Raw genomic sequence first — 27,118 nt, forward strand, 5'->3', positions numbered from 1 at the left:
TTTCCTCTATGATAAACACTGAAATCTTCAAATAACTAAGAAAAAGTCACATAACATGTTGGATACAACTTTCAAAATACTTTTTATTAAGAAAGTTTTAGCAAATGGTCACAAATAGATAAGGGATGGCTTTTCATTTTGATCTAGCTACAAAATTCTTTATATCTTCACAATCAAATCTTAAAGTGGGAAATAACTTCCCCAAACCACAAACTTCTCTTTTCTTTGTACACACTATTGTCAGAATCTACTTTTCCTGTGTACAGGACTGAAGAGTGCCAGTAATTTTTATCTCAAAAGGAAGCATCCAAAAGTTCTGGGTGAGATGCAGGAAACTAGCTCATTATCAAGGTCCTAGTTGTAGGCAATATCCCATTACCACCACCCAAAATTCTTGCCTGAGTTCCTAATCTTTTTTTAAAGATTTTTTATTTATTTACTGATTTTAGAGAGGGGAAGGGAGGAAGAGACAGAGAGAAACATCAATGTGTGGTTGCCTCTTGTGTGCCACCTACCAGAGACCTAGCCTGCAATCCAGGCATGTGCCCTGACTGGGAATCAAACTGGTGACCTTTTGATTTGCAGGCCAACACTCAATCCACTGAGCCACACCAGCCAGGGCTTCATCTTTTATTACTTCAACTATTTGCCTAGGTTCCTGATCCTTAAGATGCTAAAAATTATCTGTGCCACAGTACTTAATCCCAGATTATCTTCTTAATTCCAAACCTACTGTTTACTCAGATCTCCTGGTCTTGGCTTCTTGTCCTGCCCCTATCATTTGAGGACATGCCCTGAAGTAATATATACATACTCCTAAGATACACAAATGTCTGTAAACAAAATTATTTACAAGAGGTATATAATAGCTAAAGACCTCGGATTACAATTTAAAATATGAAAGACATGAAAGCTATATCTAATAGGTAGAGAGGTAGAGGTATTTACTATACTAAATATGTAGTATTTATATATATTTAATGTATAGGTATTATATTATGCTTCTATACATTTGCATATATTTATACACAAAACAATTTGTTTATATAAATATATTTATATAAATTTAATATATATATTACATATGCATATATAATACCTATATGTAGGTAATGAGGTAGAGGTATTTACTACACTAAATCAGGACTATATTTACTAATAGTTATCTGGAGGTGCTAGGCTCAATGCTAAGTGTATTATATGCCTTATTTAACTGTCACACTTACTCCCTAAAGTAGGTATTATTGAACTCATTTCCAAGATAGAGAAACTGAGGTTTAGAAAAATCAAGCAACTTTTCCAAAGTCAGTCACATAGTTAATGAATGTCAGAGCTATCATCTGGTCCCAAATCAACTTAAGTACATACACCAGGCTCTTAACCTCTACAGTCTACTGCCTAAATACAGAACTTCACATAGGTCCAGAAGACCTGCATTCAAACTTATTCACTTCATTTATAAACTGAGCAACCTTGGACAAGTCACTCAATCTCAAGCCTTGCTTTTCTCATCTATAAAAATAAAAAATATAACTCTTACCTAATTCACAATTGCTTCAGGGTTTTTTAATTTTTACCTTTTTTTTAAAGATTTTATTTATTTATTTTTAGAAAGGGGAAGGGAGGGAGAGAAACATCAATGTGTGGTTGCCTTACCCACACTCCCAACTGGGAACCTGGCCTGCAACCCAGGTATGTGCCCTGACTGGGAATTGAACTAGCGACCCTTTTGTTCACAATCCCGTGCTCAATTCACTGAGCCACACCAGCCAGGGCAGGGTTTAAAGGAGATAACATAACTTAAGGTACTAACACTGCCCTACAAGGATATGCTGCTGCTGTTACATGGAAGTTTTAGGGTGAGTGACAAGGCTTGCTCTTTGTAAGAGCATTCCTGGATTTGAGTTCAAATGAGAGATGTCAGTCTTTAACTAGGAAAATATTTAATTGTAGAAAACATCTTAAGGTAAATATGAAAACAACAGGAATAAAAGGTACATTTTTTTCTGAGAGCAGTCAGTGTCTAGCAAGTGTTACCTGGTTCCATGTGCTTCATGTGGCCCTCTTTTTCAGTCATCATTTCTGTCAGATTAGTTGTAGATACACAGAAAGGAACTGAACTCAGGGGGGAAAAAGCAGATGGCCCAATAGTCCTTTTAACTGGAGGTAGTGTTTGTGTCATCTGAAGAGAATCTGGGGGTTTCTCCTTTAAAATAAAAGGTTAAATAAACTGTTAGATGATGCTATATATTAATATAGACATCAACTACCTGTGGTAGCTAAAAATATTTAAGAGCGAGACTTCAAAGATAGGATGTCCCACACAATTCACTTTTTATAATCCACAAGGGCTGAAAAATGTTGCTGTAGTCTCTGTATATAAGTTGCTTTAAACTGTCAATTTGGAAGCCTGTTTTTCACTTGACAGGGAAAAGCATGTGTGTGTTTTCTCTGCTTTCCTTGAGAAACAAAAAATTACTCATGAGACATAAACAACAACTACAAAATACTTATGGGGTATTTCTCAATAGCTACTTTTTCATAATAAAAAGTCAAACTTAATCTTTTAACCTAAAAAGGAATATATTTTACAACTTAAACTATTTTTTAAAAAAGGAATGTGTTTTGTAAAACTTTACATTTTATTTTTTAAAAATATATTTAGTATCAATGAAATAATTTTAAAGCACAGAATGAGACTCTCTAAATTTAATTGAGAAAAAAATATGTCCTCTCTCAAACTGAAGACCTTATTTCTTTGTTCTCCATGTTTCGTTGTTTACAATGTATAACATACCATTGCTCATGCGCTATAACTAAAAGATAAAAGGAAAGTCAATACACATACAGTTAAGAAAACAACTCAGCATGTAATCTGAGGTGATAAGATAGTAGTAAATATCACTGTCTATATGCCAAGGTTATTTGTGATAATTTGAATTTTCTAATTTGTATATTTAACAGCTTAATTCTGAGTTCCCTTTAAAAGTTTGTATGCCCTCAACTCTAATAATTTTATTTAGTAAATATATCAGGCAAGATCGTTCTTTGATTTAAAAAGAAAAAGGATTTTTTCTTCCAGTTTTCTTTGCAGTGCTACACAATACTATTATATAGGAAGGACCACAACTGTACCCTCTCTCTTCGACGTACACGTGCCGATAAAGTACTGTGCAGTATGCTTCCTGAGGTCACATTGCTGATGGGCACAGAAATTGCTCCTGATGTGCAAGGCTCACTCTCTTCCACAAATTCAAATTTTTCTGTAACATGTTGTGGAGTGGCAAAAACTATCATGTGACATCCACCACAGGCAACCTACAGCATAAATCCACAGAAAAATCAATTGATACTGGCTTTAAACACAAATAAGTGTTTAACAGTTTTCAGCTACAAAACATTTATTTAGTGGCAGACTTTCCATACTGAATGACTATATCTATCTATAGACACAAACACACACACACACACACATGCATGAACTATAATATACAGTTGACCCTTAACAACATGGGTTTGAACTACACAGGTCCACTTATATGTTTTTATTTTTAAACTATTTATTCATTTTTAGAGAAAGACATTGATTTGTTGTTCCACTTATTTATGCATTCATTGGTTGATTTTTGTATGTGCCCTGACCAGAAATCGAACCCGCGACCTTGGTGTATTGGGATGATGCTCTAACCAACTAAGTTACTTTTTAAAACAATAAACAGGCAGCCCTCCATATCCCTGAGTTTCACATCCATGGATTCAACCAACCATGGATCAAAAAAAATATTTCTGATCCACAGTTGGGAATCTATGGATGCAGAGGGCTGACTGTATGCATTGTTCTATGCCATTTTATATAAAGGACTTTAGAATTTATGGATTTTTGTATTTGGAACCAATCCCCTGTGGATAGATACTGAGGGATGACTATACTTAGGTTTTGGGGATGTCAAAAGTTATACATAGATTTTCTACTTTTGGGTTCAGCGCCCCAACCCCTGCATTGTTCAAGAATCAACTGCATATTCTTTTCATCAAATTACTATGACTGAAAATTAGAACAAGTTTAACATACAATTTTACTTTCAATTTTAGATAGTATACACAAAAGTTATTTGATATAATATAGATAAAAAACTAAATGTAATATTACAATTCTCCTTACAAGTTAGAAAATATTATTTTAATCTGAGAGCAACATGTCAATTACTTGAAAATTACTCAGAGAAATTATACTTGGAAAAAGGTGATCCAAGAATAAATCAGTCTCTTGAGCTAATTATGTCTCAAAGCTTTTTCTTTCTTTTTAAAGAAGGATGTAGGATTTTTAAAAAGATTTTATTTATTTATTTTTAGAGAGAGGGGAAGGGAGGGAGAAAGAGAGGGAGAGAAACATCCATGTGTGGTTGCCTCTCACACACCCCCTACTGGGGACCTGGCCTGCAACCCAGGCATGTGCCCTAGACTGGGAATTGAACCGGTGGCCCTTTGGTTCACAGGCCCGTGCTCAATCCACTGATGGCTCAATGCCAGCCAGGGTTCGAAGCTTTTTCTTTACATGAACATTTTTAAAAGTCCTTAGAACAAAACGCAAGCATGCACAATGATGGAACAATGAAAAATAAAATCAACATGCAAAGGATTTTGAGAATTAACTGATTTCCAATAAAGTGCTTAAAAGCCATTGTGTAGTACTTACAATACAGACTTTTAGCCATTTTAAACTGCCCATGGTAATGTAAGGATAGCATATTCTGAACATATTCTGAACCTGTCCTTTATAATATTTTCAAAGGTAAAATTTATATACTTCTGTACAGCACTTTTAAAAATGATGTTCCCTATAAGACTATAAGCTCAGTGAATGAGGATTTGATTACTTTGTTCATCACTGTATGCTTTGTATCCCTTATACTCAGTCAGTATCTTATTCAGAGCAGGGGTTCACTAAGTAGGTATCAAATCAAAGAATGGAAATGTTCTATAACATTAGGCACTAAGGTTTTGGAGACCAAATTTCAAGTAATATCATCACCAAAGAAACAGATTTTTCACGTCCACAGTTCTTAATTGGTACAAGTGTTAGAAATAACAAATACAAAATGCCTGCTGGTAATAACACTGTAGACAATACCTTCTTATCTAAATAACATTTAGCCAACAAAACGTAATTTCAAAACTCTCCATTAATTTTCTCTTGTGCAGAATTTGAGAGTCTTAGTAATATCTGATTCAACAAATATCTATAGATGACTACTGTGAGTAAGGTACTCTGCTGGGTGCTGTAGGAGTCACAAACTTTTCTCATATGCCTTCAGGAGACATATGAGAATAAAATACAAGAGTCCAGATTAAGGCACAAAGGAAGATGTTAAAAAAGAAAATTAGGAAAGGCACAGATTTTCAGAGTGACATTATGTCTGACATTTGACTTTTAGGAAACAAGTATATTTATTAGATACAGCCATGATGTTCTTTCATATCAACATAAAAGTGCGTATTTTCTATACAAAACTGAAAGACTAAAATAAAGGAATATGAAAATATAAATGGGGAAATGCTAACACCCTTACCGAATGAACTCTGAATCTCAAAAAATTAGGGCACAAAGTAGGAGCAAACTGATTGGTAAAATTCTCCATTCCAAGTCCTAATTTTCCATATCGACCATCTCCAAAAGTATACATACAGCCTACATCTAAAATGCAAAAAAGAGAATTATAAAAGTGCTGATTGTATTAATTTATTTATAAACAGACAAATATATTAACATACATTGCAATTGTAATTTTTCCCCTCACATTATGCACTGAATTTACCCTGATTCATTGATGCTTCCATACTCTCTGTGGTCTCTGTGGTCCTACACATAATATTAGACAACAGATACTCTGAGAATCACTAAGCCTTTGGCGATTTGTAAAGTTGAAACCAAGTTGTTCTGAGGCCTTGTGTGGAGCAGCAGCACCAGCATAAGATCTCATGTCACATGCCATCTTCTCAAGGGGAGATTGTTATATTCTGACCCCCTATATCCCAATACAACTCATTTTCTTCTTCCTCCATTCATTGATTAGATCCGGTGTTTTCAGCCCTGCCTCTGCAGTTGTGACAATCAAAAATGTCTCCAGACACTGCCATGTGTCCCCTAGGGGGGACAAAATCAGCACCAGTAGAAAACTACTGGCTTAGGTCAATCCAGCTGCCTCTTTTACCAGTTCTGCTCCCGGGCTGTGGAATGCTGCTGACGAAAATGCAATAAACCAACCATGCTGACTAACCCCCATACTAGGGGTGTCAAACTCATTTTCACCAGGGGCCATATAGGCCTCGCGGTTGCCTTCAAAGCACTGAAATAATTTTAGGACTGTATAAATGTAACTACTCCTTAACTGTTAAGGAATTGGAATTACTTTTGGCCCTTTGAAGGCAACCATAAGGCTGATGTGGCCCCTGGTGAAAATGAGTTTGATGTCCCTGCTCTATACCAACCCTGGGGGTTCCCTATTTAGGTAGATGCACAGTGATGTTGAGTAATCTTTTTGCTTCTCTTCAGTTAACCCTGTTGCTCCACTGCTGTAGCAGCCATTCTGAACCTTCACTCCTCAAGCCCTTTCTTCTTATCTTTCATCTCAAGTGGGGAAAATGCCATGGAAGCAAAAGTAAAGGGAAAGGTGCCAGTATGGGTACAGAGGAGGGGGATGACCTCCCAATAGTCTGGGGATTAGGGAAGGGTTTCAAACTGTGGCATAAAGGATGATCAGAGTTTAGCTGCAAGAAAAGGGAACAAAGAATCTTCCAGGCAGAGTCAGCAGTACATACAAAGGCTCTGAATGAAAATATATATAGTATACTCAAGAAGTTGAAAGGCAACAACGTGCCTGAAGCACAAAGGGGGAGTGGTATGAGTCTGAATAGGTAGGAAGGAACCACAACAAAGAGGATCCTATTAGTTTATCTTAAGAATTTCTGAACTCTATCCTAAGGGCAATAATAAGCTAACTGAATAGTTTTAAGCTGGAAAATTAAAAGATCACATTTGAGGCCTTCTAGTTCAAGATGGTAAAGTAACTGCATACTAACAAAATCTGACCAAGAAGAGAACTGACCAAAAAATGATTAAAGAAACCATACTTCAGTAAAGTGGGAAGTTCAAAAATTAATGTACAAAAATAAATAGATGCCCTATAAATCAGCAATAACCAGTTTATGCTCTAAACTTATGCTCCTATAGTTCTTTTTTTAAAAGATTTTATTTGGTTTTAGACAGAGGGGAAGGGAAGGAGAAAGAGAGGGAGAGAAACATCAATGTGTGGTTGCCTCTTGTGCACCCCCTACTGGGGACCTGGCCCACAACCAAGGCATGTGCTCTGACTGGGAATTGAACCAGCGACCTTTTGGTTCGCAGCCCAAGCTCAATCTACTGATCTATACCAGCTAGGGCATAATTCTTACTATAAAGTATTTATTTCTTTATGTATATTCCTTATCATGTTTCCTTCTCCTTCCTTTGACCCTGATTTCTTTATCCAAAATGCTTTTTGAAGTTTGCCCTTTTGATTATCTTCAGTCAGAAAAAAACAAACTATGATCTAAACCACCTGACTCCACTTCTAACCTCAGAGAGCTTTTCAAAATATGAGCCACTGGCTATAATGGGAAACTGGCAAGAATTTATAGATAACCCACTACATACCTCTCATTAATCCTGGAGAAAAAAATATTTATAACACCTGTCCCCTGGGGAGGATTCATGAGCAAAAAGGCAAACCATGTTAATGTTCAATTATTTGTGCTATAAAGTCTTTCATCAGGAGGAAAGGTATTATGAAAGTTTAGCCAAATAATGTCATTGTATGTTAGACAATCCATAAAAAGTACATATTTACCATTAATGGAAATTTAGAATGGATGAAAAATGTCAGTAAGGGAAGAGAAACTGAGATAAAGATAATGCAGTAAGGGATACCTACATAACAAAAATCCTAGGACTATAAATGAATAGCAATTTTTTACATTGTATATATACATATATACATACAACTGAATATAAACATTTGTGTATATATATATGCTCTATTTCATGTAATATTAACAAAGACATCAATACTTGAAAATGGGCAGGTAGGCCTCTTTGAAAGGTTCTTTGGGAAGAAAAGACAGTGCATTATAGGACCTTGTATTTGCTGACTCCTAGTTCCCCTAATCAGACTCCATTAGATGAGCTCCACTGTAGCAGTAGCTTGTTTAAAAGAAGGGAAATAAATGTAGAAATAGCAATATCTGGACTGTGGGAGTGGGGGATGGGGCGGGACAGAGGAAGGCAAAGGGGAAAAATTGGGAAACTACAATAAAATAAACAATAAAAGTAAATTAAAAAAGAAATAGCAATATCTGGATTATTCTAAAACACTATATGATTTCTAGCTTTTAAATGTTTCATTTCTGGATAGAAATATGAGCTGGAAATAGTGAAATTACAGAGCCTTTTGTTCTAAATCAAAATTGTGGAGTATGTCAATTACCTACAAGTAACTGATTCAGTCATTTTAGGGAAAGATCTTTATTAAGTCCTACAATAGCAGCACCCAGTTTCTGAGGTTGGTAAGTTGGCCCAACGCAGTGTCTCTCTGGATAAAGGAGAAAAGACAGAGTTGAAGATCTAGAAGACTCAGGTATTCAGTTAGTGGTGTTTGAGGTGCCTTTCTATCATTGTGGAGCAGGTAGGAAAGGGTCACTCCTGAAAACGCCTCCTGGTGGCAAAAGCATCATAAAAACTTAGTCTGCATGTAGCTGTGTCAGAGTCAACAGGGAAAATATTTTAATATAAGTTCTTTTCTAGCAAAAAAATGCGGGTAATATAGAAATATACACTTGAAACCCATCTATTTTTATTAAACAATTTTATAACAATAAATTTAATAAAAATTAAAATAGTAATAAAAATAATAGGTATGTGGATCTACATAAAATAATTTTTTTTCTTGTAAGACTTTTCCCTCTGGCCTGAGCAGAGTTAAGAACCTTCAAACTCATAAAGTTTCAAAAAGATTCCACCTTTCTGCCAAAGTATAATACTATGGTCTTATCACTGACATATTCTGAGATTCTAAATGTTTGGATCATTTACATTGATTTTAAATTGACTTAAAATATAAAAAGAGTTTACAAACTTTGTATTTTGGCATATTAAACAAGGAATTCAATTTTCTCAGTTATTTTTCTGTTTAAGTTAGACACGTTAATTTCATATAGTCTTTACGTTGTAAAATATATCCAGTTCTATAAATATATACCAGAAATATGATCTGTACCTGTTATCAAAGCTGTGTGATTTTCTCCACAAGAAATGGAGGTTATTTTCCAGCCATTAACAGACTCAACGACTTGGGGTTCTGCAGTTTCAAAGATAAAAGTGCCAAGACCCAGCTGACCAAACTGTCCCAGCCCGAAGGTATACACACCTTTTTCTGAAAAGGAAGAGGCAAATACAAAAAAAGGATTGCAGGGAAGCAGACACTGTCACCATTATATCTAGAAAAATTGTGACAGTCAACCTTTCACAACGAAGGTTATGTATCTCTGAAAGAAATGCCTATATAAGAATACCTAATACTTAAGTATACATTTCTCAGTGATGAAGGAAGAGGGAAAATGACAAGACACACAACTATAAAAATTATGGCATGGGCCTGATTTCATCTTTTACACATAACTATAAAAGAAATTGCTAAAAATACGTAAGTCAGTGAATAATTTAAAATGTCCCTATAATTACCACTCAGCTTTTTTTAAAAGTATCAACTGTCATTAAGTTAATTCCTTTCACTGCCTTAAAAAATTAAGTGTTTCCTATTAAAAAAGTCCTTACTTTCAAAGGTAGTTTAATAGAAGAGTCTATTTTGTAAAACAATTTCATGAGAATTTGCATGAGAACTTAGACACAGTAGATAATGCTAGGTTTATTTATAGATAAAGTACATTTACTAGGAAATTCAATAATAATGAAGAGGGTAAAAAAGCTTTCATCTATATTAATGTTTTTAAGTGATTCCAAAGAACCTCCAGTAACTTAGTAAATATTATGCTCACATATTCTCTAGAAATGGGAAAACACAAAAACAGGAAAAATGAGTGGTGATGAGTCATTTTAGACACATAACTCTCGATGGCCACTATGTTAAGAAGCACAGTGTTTATTATATCAGTTTACTTTTCCAGAGTTCAATACATTGCCTCTCCTGCTACAAAGAAGAAAAAGAGCTTTGGATTCAGGCAGGAGCCCAAATCTGCATTATTATTACTAGCTGTGGCAAGTAGGAAAGGTACTAAAATTCTCTGATATTATAATCCCTTTCTAACAGAGTTTCTGTAAGGATTAAATGAGAAAACATTCACACAGATTTAAAAAAATAATAGGACATTCAGTTGTAAAAGCTGTGGTGGACTACTACTCAGCCATAAAAAAGAAGGGAATTGTACCTTTTGTAACAGCATAGATGAACCTTGAGAGTATTATACTAAGTGAAATATACCAGTCAGAGAAAGACAAGTACCATATGATTTCACTTATATGTAGAATCTAATGAACCAAATAAACCAACAAAGTGGAGACTGATGGATACAAAGAACAGAAGACAGCTGTCAGAGGGGAGGTTAGTGGCTTGGTGATAAGGGTGAAGGGATTAAGCAAAGAAAAACAGGAAGACTCATGGACATAGACAACAGTACTGCTAGAGGGAAGGTAGGGAGTAGGGGGAGGTAGAAGAGGGTAAAGGGGGGATAAATGGTGATGAAGGAGACCTGAGTTGGGGTGATAAAAACACAATACAATATCCAGATGATGTATTACATAACTGTATACCTGAAACCTATATAATTTTATTAGCCAGTGTCACCCCAATAAATTCAATAAAAAATAAATTAGAAAAAGAACATTTTTCTAAAAAGTAATTCTCTAATCGACTCATCTTATTCTGACAATGGAAGATACTAATGAACATATAACTATCTATTATCATGGCCTTATATTTTTGCTGTCTGAAAAGCATGTTTATTTCATAAATAAGACATATAGGTATTAATTCTTAAGAGATATGCTATATCAAGGATATAAAGCCACAATGAAACAATTACAAAATAGCTGCTTATTAGTATAAAAAATACCATCTCTTAATTTAATTAATCATCACATGGCATATCTCCAGTTCTAAATGTTCAGCTTAATATAAAATGGCAGATAAATTAAAACAATTGTCTATCTTTAGCTGGCCAACAATTACTGTAAGTTTCTTAAGTTGTTTTATATTGGCTTATAAAATCAGGCAATTTAGGCAGCCTGATTCACATTATCCTGTTAGGTTCACTTTCAGGTGCTTGGATGATTAACGATGACAATAGTTTCTGTTTTTTTTTCAATGACCTAAGACTCTTTCATTTAAGACCATTATGTATAACTATTATAAATTTTGGTCATATCACCTTTGTAACATTTAACAATGTAATTCAATGTTAAAAATAATATTATATTAGAAAAACAGATTTTTATTAGTTGGCTTCAGATCAATACTAGTGTAATTTCACAGAATATATTTGATTTTGTGACTAGTAATTTGTTACCCTGCAGAGATCTTAGCTTGTCCAAACATAATCTGGAGAATTTAAGTTCTTATTTTTCTTGGGATCCAGATTTCACTGAGGACCCCATCTTATAATCAGGCTTTTCTTGTCTTTTTGTAACTGCTGTGGATGACATACAAGATAGCATCTATCACTCTGCCTCACTTAGGTTGTCCAAGTTCCAGTCTGACACTTTCTCAATAGAAATCCATTGTTTCCCTAATTCTAAGGAGAAACTAATCATACTATCACCCATCACTACAACCAGCAGTTATATTTTCTAACCTATCATAGTCATACTTAAATATTATGTTTTAAATACATTCATTAGCAATGAGATAATTTAAATTACCTTTGCAGTATTTTAATGAATGATACCTAAATAGATGTTAAGATCAGAGTTATAGACACAAGGAAAAACAACACTGGGGAAGACCCGCCCCAGAATTATCTAATCTAAGCCCTTTGCTTTAGTGAAGGGAGTAATTTAGAACAGGTTTGCTTTTCTTTCCTTAAAGGTCTTGCAAAGTATTCTACGACTCTTATGTATTCAATTTCATACTTAATAAAACTATTTGTCAATACACTCTTCAGGTCAAGTTTTTCTCAGGACTAAATATTTAACCTTTCTGCCCACACTGCGTCCACTGTAATGAGAATATAGTTTTCTCACCAGGGCAAGCTCATAATAAAGCTCTCATGGGTCCATGGAGAAATGTGAAAAATAAGGAAATACTGAATTTTCCATACAAATAAACAAAAAATTTAAGGGTGTGTCTTTTACTATAAAATTAAGAGCTTTTTAATTTTTGTTATGAAAATTCCCCTTATTTTATGATATAATGGTGAAAACTGTATTGTTTGCAATGTCCATATTTAGTCAAATGAAAATAAAAAGCTGGCAACCATATGTTCATCCTTATATTTTATAAAACAAAAACCTTAAAATATAAAAATTTTACTGGTCTATGAGATTGCAAAGTAAGCAAAAATATACTCAAAACGAACAATTTCTGACAACATAGTTCTGAACTACAAAACAAAGTCCACAGGAAGCTAAATGTCTATAATATTGTAAGAAAACATCACACTTAAGAGCATTTTTAATTTTAAGTATAATGAAAAGTACCATAAATGATCGTGGTGTTCATTTTATAATACATGAATATATTTTATAATGTACGGTTGAATGACATTATTATATAATCAGTATTTGTATCCTTTAGAACAGTCAGCTAATAAATATTTTCTGTAATTTTTGTACAAACTACATAAAATATACAATATAAAGAATAAGTTGCATTTCTGGCTATAGAATGAATTTTCAGATAATTTATAAAGATTAATTTCAATGTTTAATTCCTAAAATATATCTCTTGGAGAATATATGAAAATTCATTTTGTCAGCAAGAATTTTTAAAAATCTTAAACCTCAAAATTATTTCCCATGAAAAAAATTATTTCTAACTTGGAAAAAGATTCCATCTGGAAATTATAATTCTGGTAAACCATATCTTAATAAGCATGACTAGAACTATGACAAAATGTCAAGGAGCTCTGGCCGGGCAGCTCAGTTGGTTGGAACACCATCCCATACACCAAAAGGTCATGGGTTTGACTTCTGGGTCTGAGCACATACCTAGGTTTCAGGTTTGATCCCTTTTTAGGGCACATATAGGAGGCAACTGCTTGGTGTTTCTCTCTCACACTGATGTTTCTCTTTCTCTCTCTCCCCCCTCCTTCCTCTTTCTCTAAAATCAGTAAAACATATCCTCAGATGAGGATTAAGAAAAAAGAAAAAGAAGCCAAGGAAAAACTATGTTAGAGAGGAAAATCTAAAGATAAAATATTGCTCAATCACCTTGCAATATTAAGTATATCATCTGAAAATTGTATATTATTCAATATTTATCTAGAATACTTCCAACTTTGGGTTACTAAAGATTAACGGTGATTTCAGAAACTGTTCACTTCTTTCTAACCAAAAAAAGTCATAATTCACTACCTAATTGCATTACATCTATACTACTCATTTAAATAAAAATAATGCTGAATACAGGAACATCAATTTAGTAAGCATATTATCAAGTAGTAAGTATATCTTAATATATTAACTAGAATCCTGAGAAATGACATATTACACCAAATACAAAACTCAGAAGCCAAAACTGATATTACTATTGAGGTTCTAACTTTCTTTTATTACCTATTATTTAAAATCTTAACATTTTTAATGAATTACTATAACAGAACATAAAAATCACAAGGGAATCACCAAGTTATACATGGTGAATGCCACAAAGGAAAGATTTATCAATGACTGTAGAAAACAGCAGGACAAGGGAGCTTCTCCAAAAAAAAATATTTCAGAAAAAGTCAATTTTTGATAAATATGGAATACATATACACATATATATGAAAAACATATATTTGCAATATATAGGAAAAACAGGTATTTCTATATACATATGGAAAACACTGTTTTTGAAACTGAGCTAAAAGCACTGTCATTTGTTGCCATTAAAGGTGTTAAGATCATGAAAACATCAGTTATGTTAGTGAAAACAATTCAAAATTCATTTTTTCTCAAGAAATTCTTCCATAAAAGGTGAGACTCTTAACAAGAAAAGATCCAAAGTAATTTATATGAGCTATCTAAAATAGCCAAACTCACAGAAGCAGAGACTAGAATTGTGGTTGCTAGTAGCTGGGAAGGAGAATAGGGGAGCTGCTGATCAACATGTATAAAAGTTTTAGCTATGCAAGGCAAGTTCTAGTAATTCACCATACAACATTGTGCCTATAGATAATACTGTATTATACGAACTCACTTTATATGTAGAATCTGATGAGCACAATAAACTAACGAACAAAATACAAACAGAAGTATAGATACCTGGAACAGACTGACAGCTGCCAGAGGGAGGGAAACTGGATAAAAGACAGTGAAGGGATTAACCAAGGAACATTTATGCATGACCTATGGACATGGACAACCATATGGGGATTGGCTGAGGAAGTGGAAGTGTTGGGGCTGGGTGGAGGTAAGCAAAGGAAGAAAACGCAGGGACAACTGTAATAGCATGAACAATAAAAAAAAATAAAAATAAAAATCACTCAAGAGGGTTAGATGATAAGTGTTCTTACCACAATAAAAAATATATTAAATTTTTTTTCATTAGCCACCACAGAAAGCAAGAAACAGATCAGCAGGGTCCCCACATACCTGTTAGAACCACAGTGTGCCCTCCACCACAAGCTACTTGGAGAACTTTCTCAGGAATTCCAGTCACCAGCTGGGGCACTCTGTGATTCATCAGTAGCTCTTGGGGAAGACCTAACTTCCCACACTCCGGTTCTCCAAATGTATAGAGTTCTCCATCCACTGTTAAAGAAAAAGAACAGTGATCAATGATGACATAAACATGAACAAGACACTGGCCTTTTTAGTACACATTCTCATGTTCAATAAAAAATGTAGAAAACATCAACTTAATAAATTCGACTTTTCTTGAAATATTTTTACTATGTGGTGAGGAAAGAAAGCCAAATTTTATTTTCCCTTTGATTATTCTAGTCTAAAATTTTCACAAATACTTCACAACCATTACTACTAAGAAACAACTGGAAAATTATTTTAGCTGTTTAACAAAAGAGTGAGGACTATCTTACTTCTACTTCCTTTTAATAAAGCAAAATGAGCCCTGGCTGGTGTGGCTCAGTTGACTGAGCGCCAGCCTATGAACCAAAGGGTCACTGATTAGATTCCCAGTCAGGGCACATGACTGGGTTGCGGGCCAGGTCCCCAGTAGGGGGCACATGAGAGGGAACCACACATTGATGTTTCTCTCCCTCTCTTTCTCTCTCCCTTCCCCTCTCTAAAAATAAATAAAATCTTTAAATTTTTTTTAAAAAACAAAGCAAAATAACTAGACATTAAGCCCCCACAAGGACACAGATTTTATTATGGTCATTAAGGTATTCCAAAAATCTAGCAGAGTATCTATCTAGTACACTGAGCATGTAATGAATAATTGTTGAATATATGAATGAATAATTGCTTTTTATTAAATTTGTTTAAGGAAACTCAGTAAATTCAATATATTTACTCAGTTCAGAAAGCTGAGTAAATATATTTTACGAGTCTTAAGATAACAGATTTTACTGATAGATGGTACTTGCTCCACAAAGATTCTTATCAAGAAAACCAACATTTAATCACTGGCTTGTCAATACCAACACTACTGACTTGCTTCTGTTATTACAGTTACCTCACTATGACTATGAACTTCTTAAAAGTAAGAAATTTCTCTTATTCACTTCTATGAACTGAAGTGAGTTCTATAAAATAGGAATTTAAAAACCTTTGTAAATATACAATCTAGTCTAAAGAATGACACAGAACATATCACCATTGGTGTGAGGAAAGAGGTAACACAGCAGGTCTTGTTGCTTATTAACTGCATCTCTCCAAGAGAACTATGATTGACCTCCGACCAACCCCCGGGAATATGGCCCCTGAAATGTTCTTTATGTCAGTGATTGGTGATTTTATTATGCACACCTGGAACAATGAATTACGCCAGCTTAGCTTCTTAGGGTTGCTGTGCACAAACATCCACACTGATGAGGTACACCTGGTTTCACTGTTGAGGGACCTGAGTGTCATATGCTGTGGCCAGCTGCTAGTAGGATATGCCTACCTAATCAGTGCCCTGCATATCAGACTTTGAGACTAAGTGGGCTCCCCTGGGCAGAGACATTCCACACATGTCCCTGAAGCTTGCTGCCAAAGACAAAGCATGTCCTATGTGACCTAGGAAGAAGAAGAACTAAGAAGCCTATGCTGGACCTGACTAGACTCCACTGGCACATTTTTCCTGTTGCTTTTGTTCTGTATCCTTTGCTGTAATAAATCTTAGCCATGAGTGTAACCTGCTACAGAAGCTTGACAGTCCTTCCAGCAAGTCATAGAACTTAGGGACATTGTAGGACATCCAATACACATGGGATGCACTACTTAAAACTTGCTCAGGTATGAGACTAATATAATAATGTATGCCAAATACATTTTACCTAAAAAACTTGGACAAATACTACAGACATAGCTATAATGATTTCTCACAAGTTTTTTATGAAGTATGTAGCAAACACTGGCACAGAAAAGGTGTTCAGTAAGTCAGTACCCTTCCCCCTTTCCCATGCCTTTTGCTTCTCATATGAAATGAATTACTAAGCCCAGAAGAGTCCCATTGCACCTCTGTCTATAAATTCCTGGTGCTCTTCATACCTTAACATGGGTGAATTGTATGATATGTAAGCTGTATCTCAATAAAGCTATTTTTTAAAGACATGGACACAGTAAAACAAAGCAAAAAAGCTCCATTTAAGACTTGTTGGTTAAGACAAACAATTCAATTCTACTTCTTCACTTACTGGCTAAGGCAGAGTTTAACTATAAAAGTGATTCTGAAAGTTTTATTAAAACCTAAGTATAAGACAATGCTTTTGATTGTTTTTTATTGTTTTTATATTTATGTTTTTCTTTCCTTTTTTGATTTGTTTTATGAACAAAGTGAGCATAGACTACACCAAACCCAGGACCCTAAAGTTACTAATACGTCTGTAGGTAGTATTGCCCCAAGAAACACAATTAATTGGTCATTCATTCATTTACTTCCTCATTTGACAATATTTATTGATTAACAGTTTATTCAAGATACAAACTGATACAGTGGTGAATAATACCAACCAAGGTGGATTTTGCAATCTCTTGGTACTAAGCTGCTTCCAGTTCACTGGTAAGTCAGAGCAGCACTGAGATGAGTCGATTGGAACTTTCTAAAACTGAATCCGAGGTATATGGAATAAGGAATAAACGTATAAAGCAAAAATTTAGGGAGAAAGAGGTCTAAGAGGGACCACAAAGCTATTTCCTCTAGCTATTTTACTGTTAGAAAAACCATCAATGGGATGGAAAACCATGATCACACTTCTATTATTACTAGTGTAGATGTAGACTATAATAGAATTCAGTATTTCAAAAATTTTAACTAAGGTAGAAACAGTTGCCAGTGAGCACAGGAAAGGGAGAAATTGAGTATGCTGAGAAAAATCCCACCAAAGGAAATCATATTCTATGTTGACATCTCTTCTTTTCCATCTAGTCTTTATCCTTGTTCACACATTGAAAGTCTATGCTTCATTTATTAAAACAATAAAAGCAAAGTATCAGGACAAGAGTAGAATAGGTCAAAGTACATAGGCAAGTAGATCCAGAGGAAAGTGGGCCACAGGTCTTATTTTTCATGCCAAATTATTCCAACAAGTTTGAGATCCAAAACTTAAAAGGGTTTCTAACATAGAAATTTTTATTTTTCTAATGTACCTAATTTCATTAAACAGTTACCAGAGAGTTTGAAATGATAAACTCTCATTACTGAAATGGAGAAATACTGTTAAAGCAGACCAAAATTATTTCATCACATAGACTAACATGGCATTTCTATGGAACTGTAGAACGCTACATCATTTTATTATTAACTAAGAACTCAGAAATGGTAGATAACATGATGAATACAAAATGTTCTGTCTTACTTGTTACAAAAGCTGAATGGTAATATCCACAAGAGATCCAGGCAATAGGTTTCCCAAAGGTCACTTGATGAGGAACACACACATTAGATACATTATTTAAGCCAATCTGCCCTTCAGAATTTTCTCCCCACACAAAAAGTTTTCCATCTTCTAAAAAGAAAATACAAGGAGGAATAAAGGTTTTAAAAAGTGGCAGGGGTATGAAATTATTGTGTTTATAATGACTCATTTATTCTGTAATTTAGAAAAATTATATGCTTGAAAGAAAAGTACTCCTAAGACATTTATACCAGCTAGCTACTTAACAGTTCAATATCTAGTACAAAATTCTTCTATAATGATAAAGGACAGAAACTAACGTGATGTAAATCACTTTAGTCATGTCCATGTTTTTATCTTAATAGCAATGACAGAATGTCCTTTCCTATAATAACCTTTTCTTATTTTAATGCCTCTAAACAGAAAATGGTTTCTTCCTTTTGCACAGTCTACCTGCAACTGAACTAAATCACACCATGAGTCACATTGGACATCATCTCCTGGGAAGTAAGTCCCAGGTCAAAAGGGCCTAGAAGACCTGGCTCTGAGAACACAGAGGAAATGATGCTTTAAATAAAAACAAATAAATGGATTTCCCTAACTTTATTATTATTATTATTATTATTATTATTTACAATTTAGACTTGAAACATATAACCTAGCTTCAGAGGATCAGGAAATATATTAGCATGCATAGTATCTCAAATACAGGTTAACCTATGTTCTTTCTGATAGGGTTTTTGATGTCTGGAAAAGCTAAATGAGGAAAGTATTTTAGAAAGAAATCATCTACACTTATTTACCTTTTAATTAATTTAACAATTAATCTTTGGCCCTGGCTGGTGTGGCTCAGTGGACTGAGTGCTGGCCTGCGAACCAAAGTGTCAACAGTTCGATTCCCAGTCAGGGCACATGCCTGGGTTGCAGGCCAGGTCCCCAGTTGGGGATGTGTGTGAGGCAAACCACACACTGATGTTTCTCTCCTTCTCTTTCTCCCTCCCTTCCCCTCTCTCTGAAAATAAATAAATACAATCTTTAAAAAAATTGAAGAAAAAATCAATCTTTGATTTAACAGTAAGGCAAATAAAAGAAAAACTGAAAATAAGAACCAACAAAAAGATGTCAAAACGTTAACTGTACTACTGACTGAACTGAAGGATAGAGCCTCACAGCTGACTCTGGCTCTCCTGACAGCCAGAGCAACACTGTAAGTTCTGGAACAGTTCTGCAGACTGTAACAAAGAAGCACAACAGCAGCTTCTTTAGTGAGAACAGGTTTATCTTAGATCCAAATTTTAAAGAAGTTCCTCATATAGACTCTTAATAAGGAGGCAGAGAGATATATGGCCATTACAAATTTTACTTTAACAACATATATCCAACAGATTTCTATGATGTTTCTGAAAGTAACTTCATTAAATCTGTAAGTATAATTTTCAGAACATTCAATGAAAATAATTTTAAAGAATATCTACTCATAAGAATATGAGTAGATAGAAACATAGCTAAGAATTTATTTAACAATTATCTTCAAAGTGTATGTTGACATCTAACTCTAAATAAGCATAAAATTGCAATATATGTCATGGTTTAAAGTTCTATTTTAAATGCCTTCTGAGAACACATCATCAATGAAAGAAAACTAAATGGCAATGCTCTCTTCAATTTACTGAGTTCATACATCCTAGTTGAAAGGAAAGGGATGTGCCCTAGCTTGAAATGGAAAAAAGTCTCACCAGTTAGTGCAGCTGAAGTGTTAGATCCAGCGGAGAGCTGTTTAAGCTGATGCTGGGATGTAAAACACTCAATTAGATGAAAAGTGTCTCTATCTTCAGTGTCACCAAGTCCTAGCTGGCCTTCATTATTTCCTCCAACTGCATATACTTTGCCTCCTTCTGCACACGGAAAACATCAGTAGACTGCAGTCATCATTTTTATGAGAAAAGCCAGTGTACACCAGATATTTCCTCTATTAACAGTGAAGAAAGTTGAAAGCTGACATTACCCTATAATTTGGTGCATAACTTCATTTCATTGTCAAAAATGAATTAAAACAAGCAAGGCTATACATTTTTGTGAGATTTTACAAATCATTCCAGAGTCCCAGTAGCAACTGAAATGCACACAATGTATGGAATGTATTTTTTTACTCATGCGGCACTTTATTAACTCAGAGCAGAAAAGAAGAAAGTAATTTCCAAGTTAGTTTACAATCCAAATCAAACTATTTTAAAAGAGATACAGTTCATTAATTTTAACTTCCATACCCATTAAAGCTAAAATATAATAAGTAACAAATAAGTAAAATGAGGCAAATTCAAGAAGAATATAATTAGAAACATGGAAAGTCTATGTTGTATAATTTTTTAAATTTTATACCTAAATAGAAAAGCAGTACAACATTGTATTTAGGAGAAAGGACTCCAGAGCCATATTTCCTGGTTGCAAATTCTGGCTTGCCTCTTATCAGCTCAGTAACCTTGAGCAAGCTGTACTTAACCTTTCCCTGTCTCTTTTTCCTTATCTGTAAAACAGAGCTAATAACAGTGCCTACTTTATAGAGCAGTTATAAAGTTTAACTTAGTTAACAGTTATAATATTCTTAGAACAGCATCTGGCTCATTGGAAGCACTATAAATATGTTAATTACTTTATTAATTAAATAAGAAGTATATTATGCCTACATAATAAATATTACCAGTAAGTTCTGAATAAAGATTTTTTGAGACATATACATATTAAAAAAATAGTGATATCTGTCATAAAAATGCATATGAAGTCAAAGCCTCACTAAATAATAGGGGAAACTGAGGGCAAAACCAGACTGAATCAGTACAAATTAAAAATGAGATTTAAAAAAAAGATGTAATTTATTTTTAGAGAGAGGGGAAGGGAGGAAGAAAGAGAGGGAGAGAAACATCAATGTGTGGTTGCCTCTCACATACCCCCTTCTGGGGACCTGGCCTGCAACCCAGACATGTGCCTTGACTGGGAATGGAACTGGCAACCCTTTGCAAACCAAAGGGCACTCAATCCACTGAGCCACACCAGCCAGGGCTAAAAATGAGATTAAAAAGTTGAATAGTCACCAAAAGCTCCATTGGAAGAAGTCAGACTTACACCGAACCTTAAAAGATAAGAATCCAAGGAAAAGACATTTCAGCAAGAAAAGTCTGAACAGGGCAGAGAGGTGAGGAGGAATCAAGGCAAAGAAAATAGCCTAAAGACAGAAACTTTGTGGAAGGGAAAGGAGTTAGGAAGGATTGATCAATGGCCAGAGCCTAAATATCCAATTGTTCCAAGAACATTTGTTGAAAAGACTACTTTGTCTCAATTGAATTGTCTTGGTACCTTTGTCAAACATTAGTTGGGCATATGCGTATGGATCTATTTCTGGATTCTGTTCTGTTCCATTAATCTTTATCTATCTTTTTGCTAATAGCATACTCTCAATTACTGTATCTTTGCAGTAGGTCTTGAACTCAGGTAGTGCTAGTCCTCTAATTTTGTTCTTTACAAAATTGTTTTGGTCATTCTAGGTCCTTTGCTTTTACACATAAATTTAAGAATCACATTGCCAACCACTACACACACACAAATTTAAGGATCACCTTGTCAGCCCTGGCTGGTGTGGCTCAGTGGATTTGAGTGCTTGCCTGGAAACCAAAGGGTTGCCGGTTCAATTCCCACTCAGGGCACATGCCTGGGTGGCAGGCCAGATCCCCAGTAGGGAGCACATGAGATGCAACCACACCGATGTTTCTTTCCCTCTTTCTCCCTCCCTTCCCCTCTCTCTAAAAATAAATAAATAAAATATTTTTTTAAAGAATCATCTTGTCAATTTCTATACACACACAGAACCTGCTTAGATTTTAATTGAAATTGTGCTGACTCACATTAATAGAGGTTTTTGTGAGGGTGGGTTTGGCTCCCACTCACCCTCAGAAAAGGAAGAACACGGACAGGAACAACTACCCCCTGATGTGTGCAGGGGGTAGATGCTGCCCCCTGACATAATCCAAGGAAACAAGCTTTTTCTTCAGCCATTTACCATTTATCTGCATATTTTCAAAGGCAAACAAGTGTACTATCCATCTAGATATTTAAAAATCCTACTGTTGTTACCAAGGTGTCACTTCTGTTAATTTTACAAAGTCACAAATATACTGGAACAAGACCTCAAACTGGGCAGGAAGTCATACAAATTGAATGCCATACCTGTTGAAACTAGAGTATGGTTCCGTCCACAGGCAGCAAGTTTTACCTTTTCAGGTTTTAAAGCTGAAAATACAATTAAAATATGAAGTGGTTATAAAAATGATAAATAATATAGGTCAAATGGTAAATAAGTGGTAGAGCTGAGATTTAAACCCAAGCCTATCTGACTGTAAAGTCAACGAAACCAAAAGTTTTCAGAACTAGTTGTGCATCAAAATAACCAGGAAAGCCCTGACTGGGGTGTGGCTCAGTTAGCTGGGTGTCCTCCAGCAAAGCAAAGGGTGGCAGGTTCAATTCCCAGTCAGGGGACATGCGTGAGTTGTGGGTTTGGTTCTCGATTGGGGTGCATATGAGAGGCAACCAATCAATTTTTCTCTCTCACATCTATATTTCTCTCCTGCTCTTTCTTCCTCCCTTCCCCTCTCTCTAAAAATAAATAAAATCTTTAAAATGTAACCAGGAGAGTTCTGAGAAAAATAAACATAGCTTAGCCCTACCACTGGAGACTCTGAATCAGTAGGTCTGAGTTATGACCTAGGCTTCTATATATTATTAAAAACTCCATAGGTAAGTAATATGTGCAGAGAGCCATTGCATTCTGTTATGCTGCCTCCAGTACCAACCCAATCTTTCTCCTAATCTGTGATCACCATCATCAATTTTACCTTTTACCCCACTCAATGAAACACTGTAAGTCCAATATTCATAGGCATATACCTTTGTTAAAGTTCTTCATTCGTTCATTTACACATTACAAAAACCTTTATAGAACATATCCAAAGTGCTTGCATAACTGGCTGCAAAGATCACTAAGACAGAGCCCAAAATTCTAACATATTTTTGCTCTCTGTATATAGAATAGTAATATTTAAGTAGATTTACAAACAGTGAGAGAAAAGAATGTTCAAGTGCAATATAGCAGAATTATTACTTCTTTTGTAGCATCCGGGTTTAAAATCAATGTGATTTTTAGATCCTAACATGTAATAGTAGTTCTAAATATCATAAAAATAAAGTTAAATGCCAATAAATCTCAAGAAAATATCAGAAAATAAAGAACTAAAGGCTGTATTATTTATAATATCATATTAAAGAACTACACAATCAATATGAAACTATTTTAGTTTGTTAAGTATTTAAATTGATAAAGGAGAAAAGATCCCACACCTTTGACACATGTTGGTTTACAAACAGCTGACTTTGATCCGAATCCTAACTGGCCCCAGTTGTTACTGCCAAACATGTAAAGTTTATTATTTCCTGGTGGAAAAGAAAAAGAAATAAATTGAAGCATTTTCAATATAAAGTAATATGAGATGAAGTTATTATAAATTAATAAAAATGCTACATTTAAAAGGTGTCATTGTTTTCCATGTTGAAACAGGTTACCTCAATCATATTCCTACAGCCAGACTGTTAGATGTAAAAGAGTTTCTAAGAATATACAGTAATAATTTTTTATTGTATAGATCTATTAAAATAGATTTATTCTAAGAAAGTTGTGTGTATTGAAAACCATATTTAAATACACTAAGGAAACCTTGAAATTTAAAAGACTTGAATCAATTTGTCAAAAATTCTCTGGCAAAATAAAAAAAAACAAGACCACCTAGATTATTTTCATTTTTTTCTAGGTTATTTTCAATATGTTTAAAACACAGCACATCTATAATATTTAAGACTTTAGCCCTGGCTGGCGTAGTTCGGTGGATTGAGCGCGGGCTGCGAACCAGGCGTTGCAGGTTCGATTCCCAGCCAGGGCACATGCCTAGGTTGCAGGCCATGACCCCCAGCAACCACACACTGATGTTTCTCTCTCTCTGTCTCTCTCTCTCTCTCCCTTCCCTTTCTAAAAAAATAAATAAATAAATACAATAAAAAAAAGACTTTAATACTAACCTGTAATAACAGCAGTATGTTCATCTCCACATGCAAGATATATAGGTATATCATTTTTAAACCAGAATTTGCTGGGCATATTTTCAGCAAATTTAGATTTTCCAAATGTAAACACAGCACCTGAATCTGCAAATATATGATAGTTTTTAATTTACAGCTTTTACTATATTGCCTGGTACCATTTTCTCAGTAATTTATTAATATTCCTTATCTCATGATAGCTTTGCCTCTGCTAGGAAACTGTTTATACCCTCCTTCCTCTCTATTAATTCAGTCTTCTTACTCCTCAGACCTCATTCTAATTTTATGTATGAACTCTGATAAATTATGTATTATTAATTTACTGGTATAAAGTAAGACATATACTATCACAAGGAGGGCAGTCTTCAATTGCAAATAGTCCTGCTGTCACCAGGCGGACCTACTCACTCTGGTTACCACCTCATGATCTAGCCCCTTACTGAGCACTTTTCTCCACACACAGAAACAGGATAGTATTGAGTTTCATCAGTAACATCACCAGGATGAAGGATCTTTGACCCAGTACCATTTTGGAGGCCAAAACCCCCTACCAGTCACCAATAATCATTTAATACAAGTGCACACCCAAATAGGAGGCCAGATCCAGCCGTTAAGGAAATCTCAGAGCATGATCACACATAACGAAACTAATGAGTACCAGGAAGGAAAATATAGTGAATGTAAGTATTAATAATAAATATTAATGCATGAGACTAGGCACATGGAAAAGCTTTTGAGAACAATTGTGACACATCTAATTTCTAACTGATAATTGAGATGTGGTAGGCTAGGTAGGCCTAAAATAGGCTCTGAGTTTCCCTAGAATGAATAATTTTAACTGCTTTTTCCTGCCCTGGCTCCCTAGGAAAATGTTCCCTGATACCCTCAACCCAAGTCAGGGTTTGGTGTCTCTGCTCTGGAGCCCTGGCCACCTATTGCCAAACTGTATGAGCATTGTCATTTTGTTTCTCTTGTATCCCTCACTAAGCTGTGAACCCCAAGAGGACAGGAATCTATGGTAGAATCAAGAGCATCATAGAAAATTAGTACTTATTTCAGTGAATGCACGATTCTCCTCTAACCCAGTGTTTTTGTTCCAACTGTTAGTCGTGACTGATTAGTGGATCAGAAAATCAATTTAGTGGGTCACGAGGAGCATTTTTAAAGAAATGTATTATAGAAAATATCTGAGTACATGCCAAGCGGTTAGAGTAAGAACTGCTTCATGAAACCTCTATTTCTGGTACGCAGTATTATGACGTCACAACATGAAGTGTATTTTGAGACTCAAAAAAAGTCTTTTAAAAAAAACCTCACTAATGACTCCCTCTTCAACTCTGTTCTCTAAGTCGTTTTCACCATCCTCTTTTACCTCGTGTCCCCTAATCACCCATCCTTTAAGGTATTCAATACATAACTGGATCCTGGAGACTTAGAAGGAATTTGGGGAAGCTTACAGGGAGGTAAAAACCGCCTCTAACTTCATGAAACTCATATAAATCTTATTTTAAAAGAACAAAAAAGACTTGAGTGGCTCAACTGGTTGGAGCCTCGTCCGTATAGCAAAAGGGTTTGATTCCCGGTCCGGGCAGTACGGGAGGCAACCCCTGATGTTTCTTTCTTTCCTCCCACCCTCCTCTCTCTCTCAAATCAATAAACATATCCTCGGGTGGAGACAGGACTAAAAACAAGAACAAAAAGGACAAGACACCCTCCCCCTATGACGTAGTTCCCCCTCAGGTCCCTCCCTGCCTTTTCTCTCTCCTTAGCCTTTATCAGGGGTGCGATTACAGCTCCGGCCCTAGTCCGGTGTCCGCGGCCGGGGACAAGCCCCTAATGGGGCCGGCCTGGAGGCGGGGCCTAGCCACTCGCCCTCCCGCGGACCCTCCCTCTGGGCCCGCTGCCACTACTGCGGGGCGACTCACCGGGCACTTCCTCCTCAGGTTCCCCCATACCGAGAGCAATACGGGGAATCTGCGCCTGGGCCGAGAAGACAGCGGGGTCGATTCGGTTGCGCCTAAAGTAGCCGTTTGGCCACCAAGCAGGCCGCGAAAGCCCCTCGGGCCTCCATAGCGACACTGTGCGCATCTGAGGCGACCGAGTTCCCGGAAGTCAACAAACAGCAACCTAGGGCAACAAAGGTGGAGCGTTTGTGCGCGTCGCGCGGCGGGGAGGGGAGGGAGCGGAGCGGAGGGGAGGAGCTGCCTGGCGGCGGGTAGGGCGCAGGCGCAAACGCAGCAGTCTGTTGCAGGAGCTCGCGCACCCTCTGGTGGCCCAGAGGGGAAAGGCGGCTGGGCCGCCGATGGGGGGCAGGCGCAGATGCAGCGGGGTGTCGAAGGAGCCTGCGCACCTTCTGGTGGCCCAGAGGGGTGGAGTGGACGTGCCGCGCCTTTGTGCACCGGAGTGCTAAAGCTTAACTCTAGTGGACATTTAGGCCCCGCAGGGACACTGTCCGGAAAGTAACAAACGTCACCAATATCACATGCTCTCACTCAAGCTCTGTGACATAGGCAAACGTCCACGCATAACTGTAACACCAGTAATGGCGACCATTCATAACTACATGAGATAGGCGCTTTGTTAAACATCCTAATCGCATTTGTATCCCCAGCATCTAAACCAAAACCTGTCATATACTAGATGCTCATTAAATCTTTACTAAATGAGCCAGCCCTATTACAGCCCTGTATTGTGGTTAATGTTACCCTCATTTAAGGATGTTGAGACT

At 35.9% G+C, this 27,118-nt stretch overlaps 1 protein-coding gene across 2 annotated transcripts in view; it reads right to left on the reverse strand.

Annotated features, from left to right (window-relative positions):
- RPGR (retinitis pigmentosa GTPase regulator) overlaps positions 1-26,555 on the reverse strand; it is a 50,334-nt gene extending 23,779 nt beyond the window's left edge. For both annotated transcript variants that reach the window (XM_045860615.1, XM_045860616.1), the window contains exons 1-11: positions 26,316-26,555; positions 24,370-24,495; positions 23,638-23,730; positions 22,471-22,533; positions 19,989-20,147; positions 18,214-18,363; positions 14,843-15,001; positions 9,312-9,467; positions 5,571-5,695; positions 3,136-3,318; positions 2,038-2,206 (exon numbers count right to left, since the gene is read on the reverse strand). In XM_045860615.1, the coding sequence (XP_045716571.1) occupies positions 2,038-2,206; positions 3,136-3,318; positions 5,571-5,695; positions 9,312-9,467; positions 14,843-15,001; positions 18,214-18,363; positions 19,989-20,147; positions 22,471-22,533; positions 23,638-23,730; positions 24,370-24,495; positions 26,316-26,478 (1,546 nt within the window). In that variant the 5' untranslated portion in view covers positions 26,479-26,555. The remainder of the gene's footprint in view (positions 1-2,037; positions 2,207-3,135; positions 3,319-5,570; positions 5,696-9,311; positions 9,468-14,842; positions 15,002-18,213; positions 18,364-19,988; positions 20,148-22,470; positions 22,534-23,637; positions 23,731-24,369; positions 24,496-26,315) is intronic.
- Positions 26,556-27,118: the final 563 nt, after the last annotated feature.

Source organism: Phyllostomus hastatus, unplaced genomic scaffold (assembly GCF_019186645.2).
Source record: "Phyllostomus hastatus isolate PE091 unplaced genomic scaffold, TTU_PhHast_1.1 phas_scaffold_200, whole genome shotgun sequence".
NCBI classification, from domain to species: domain Eukaryota; kingdom Metazoa; phylum Chordata; class Mammalia; order Chiroptera; family Phyllostomidae; genus Phyllostomus; species Phyllostomus hastatus.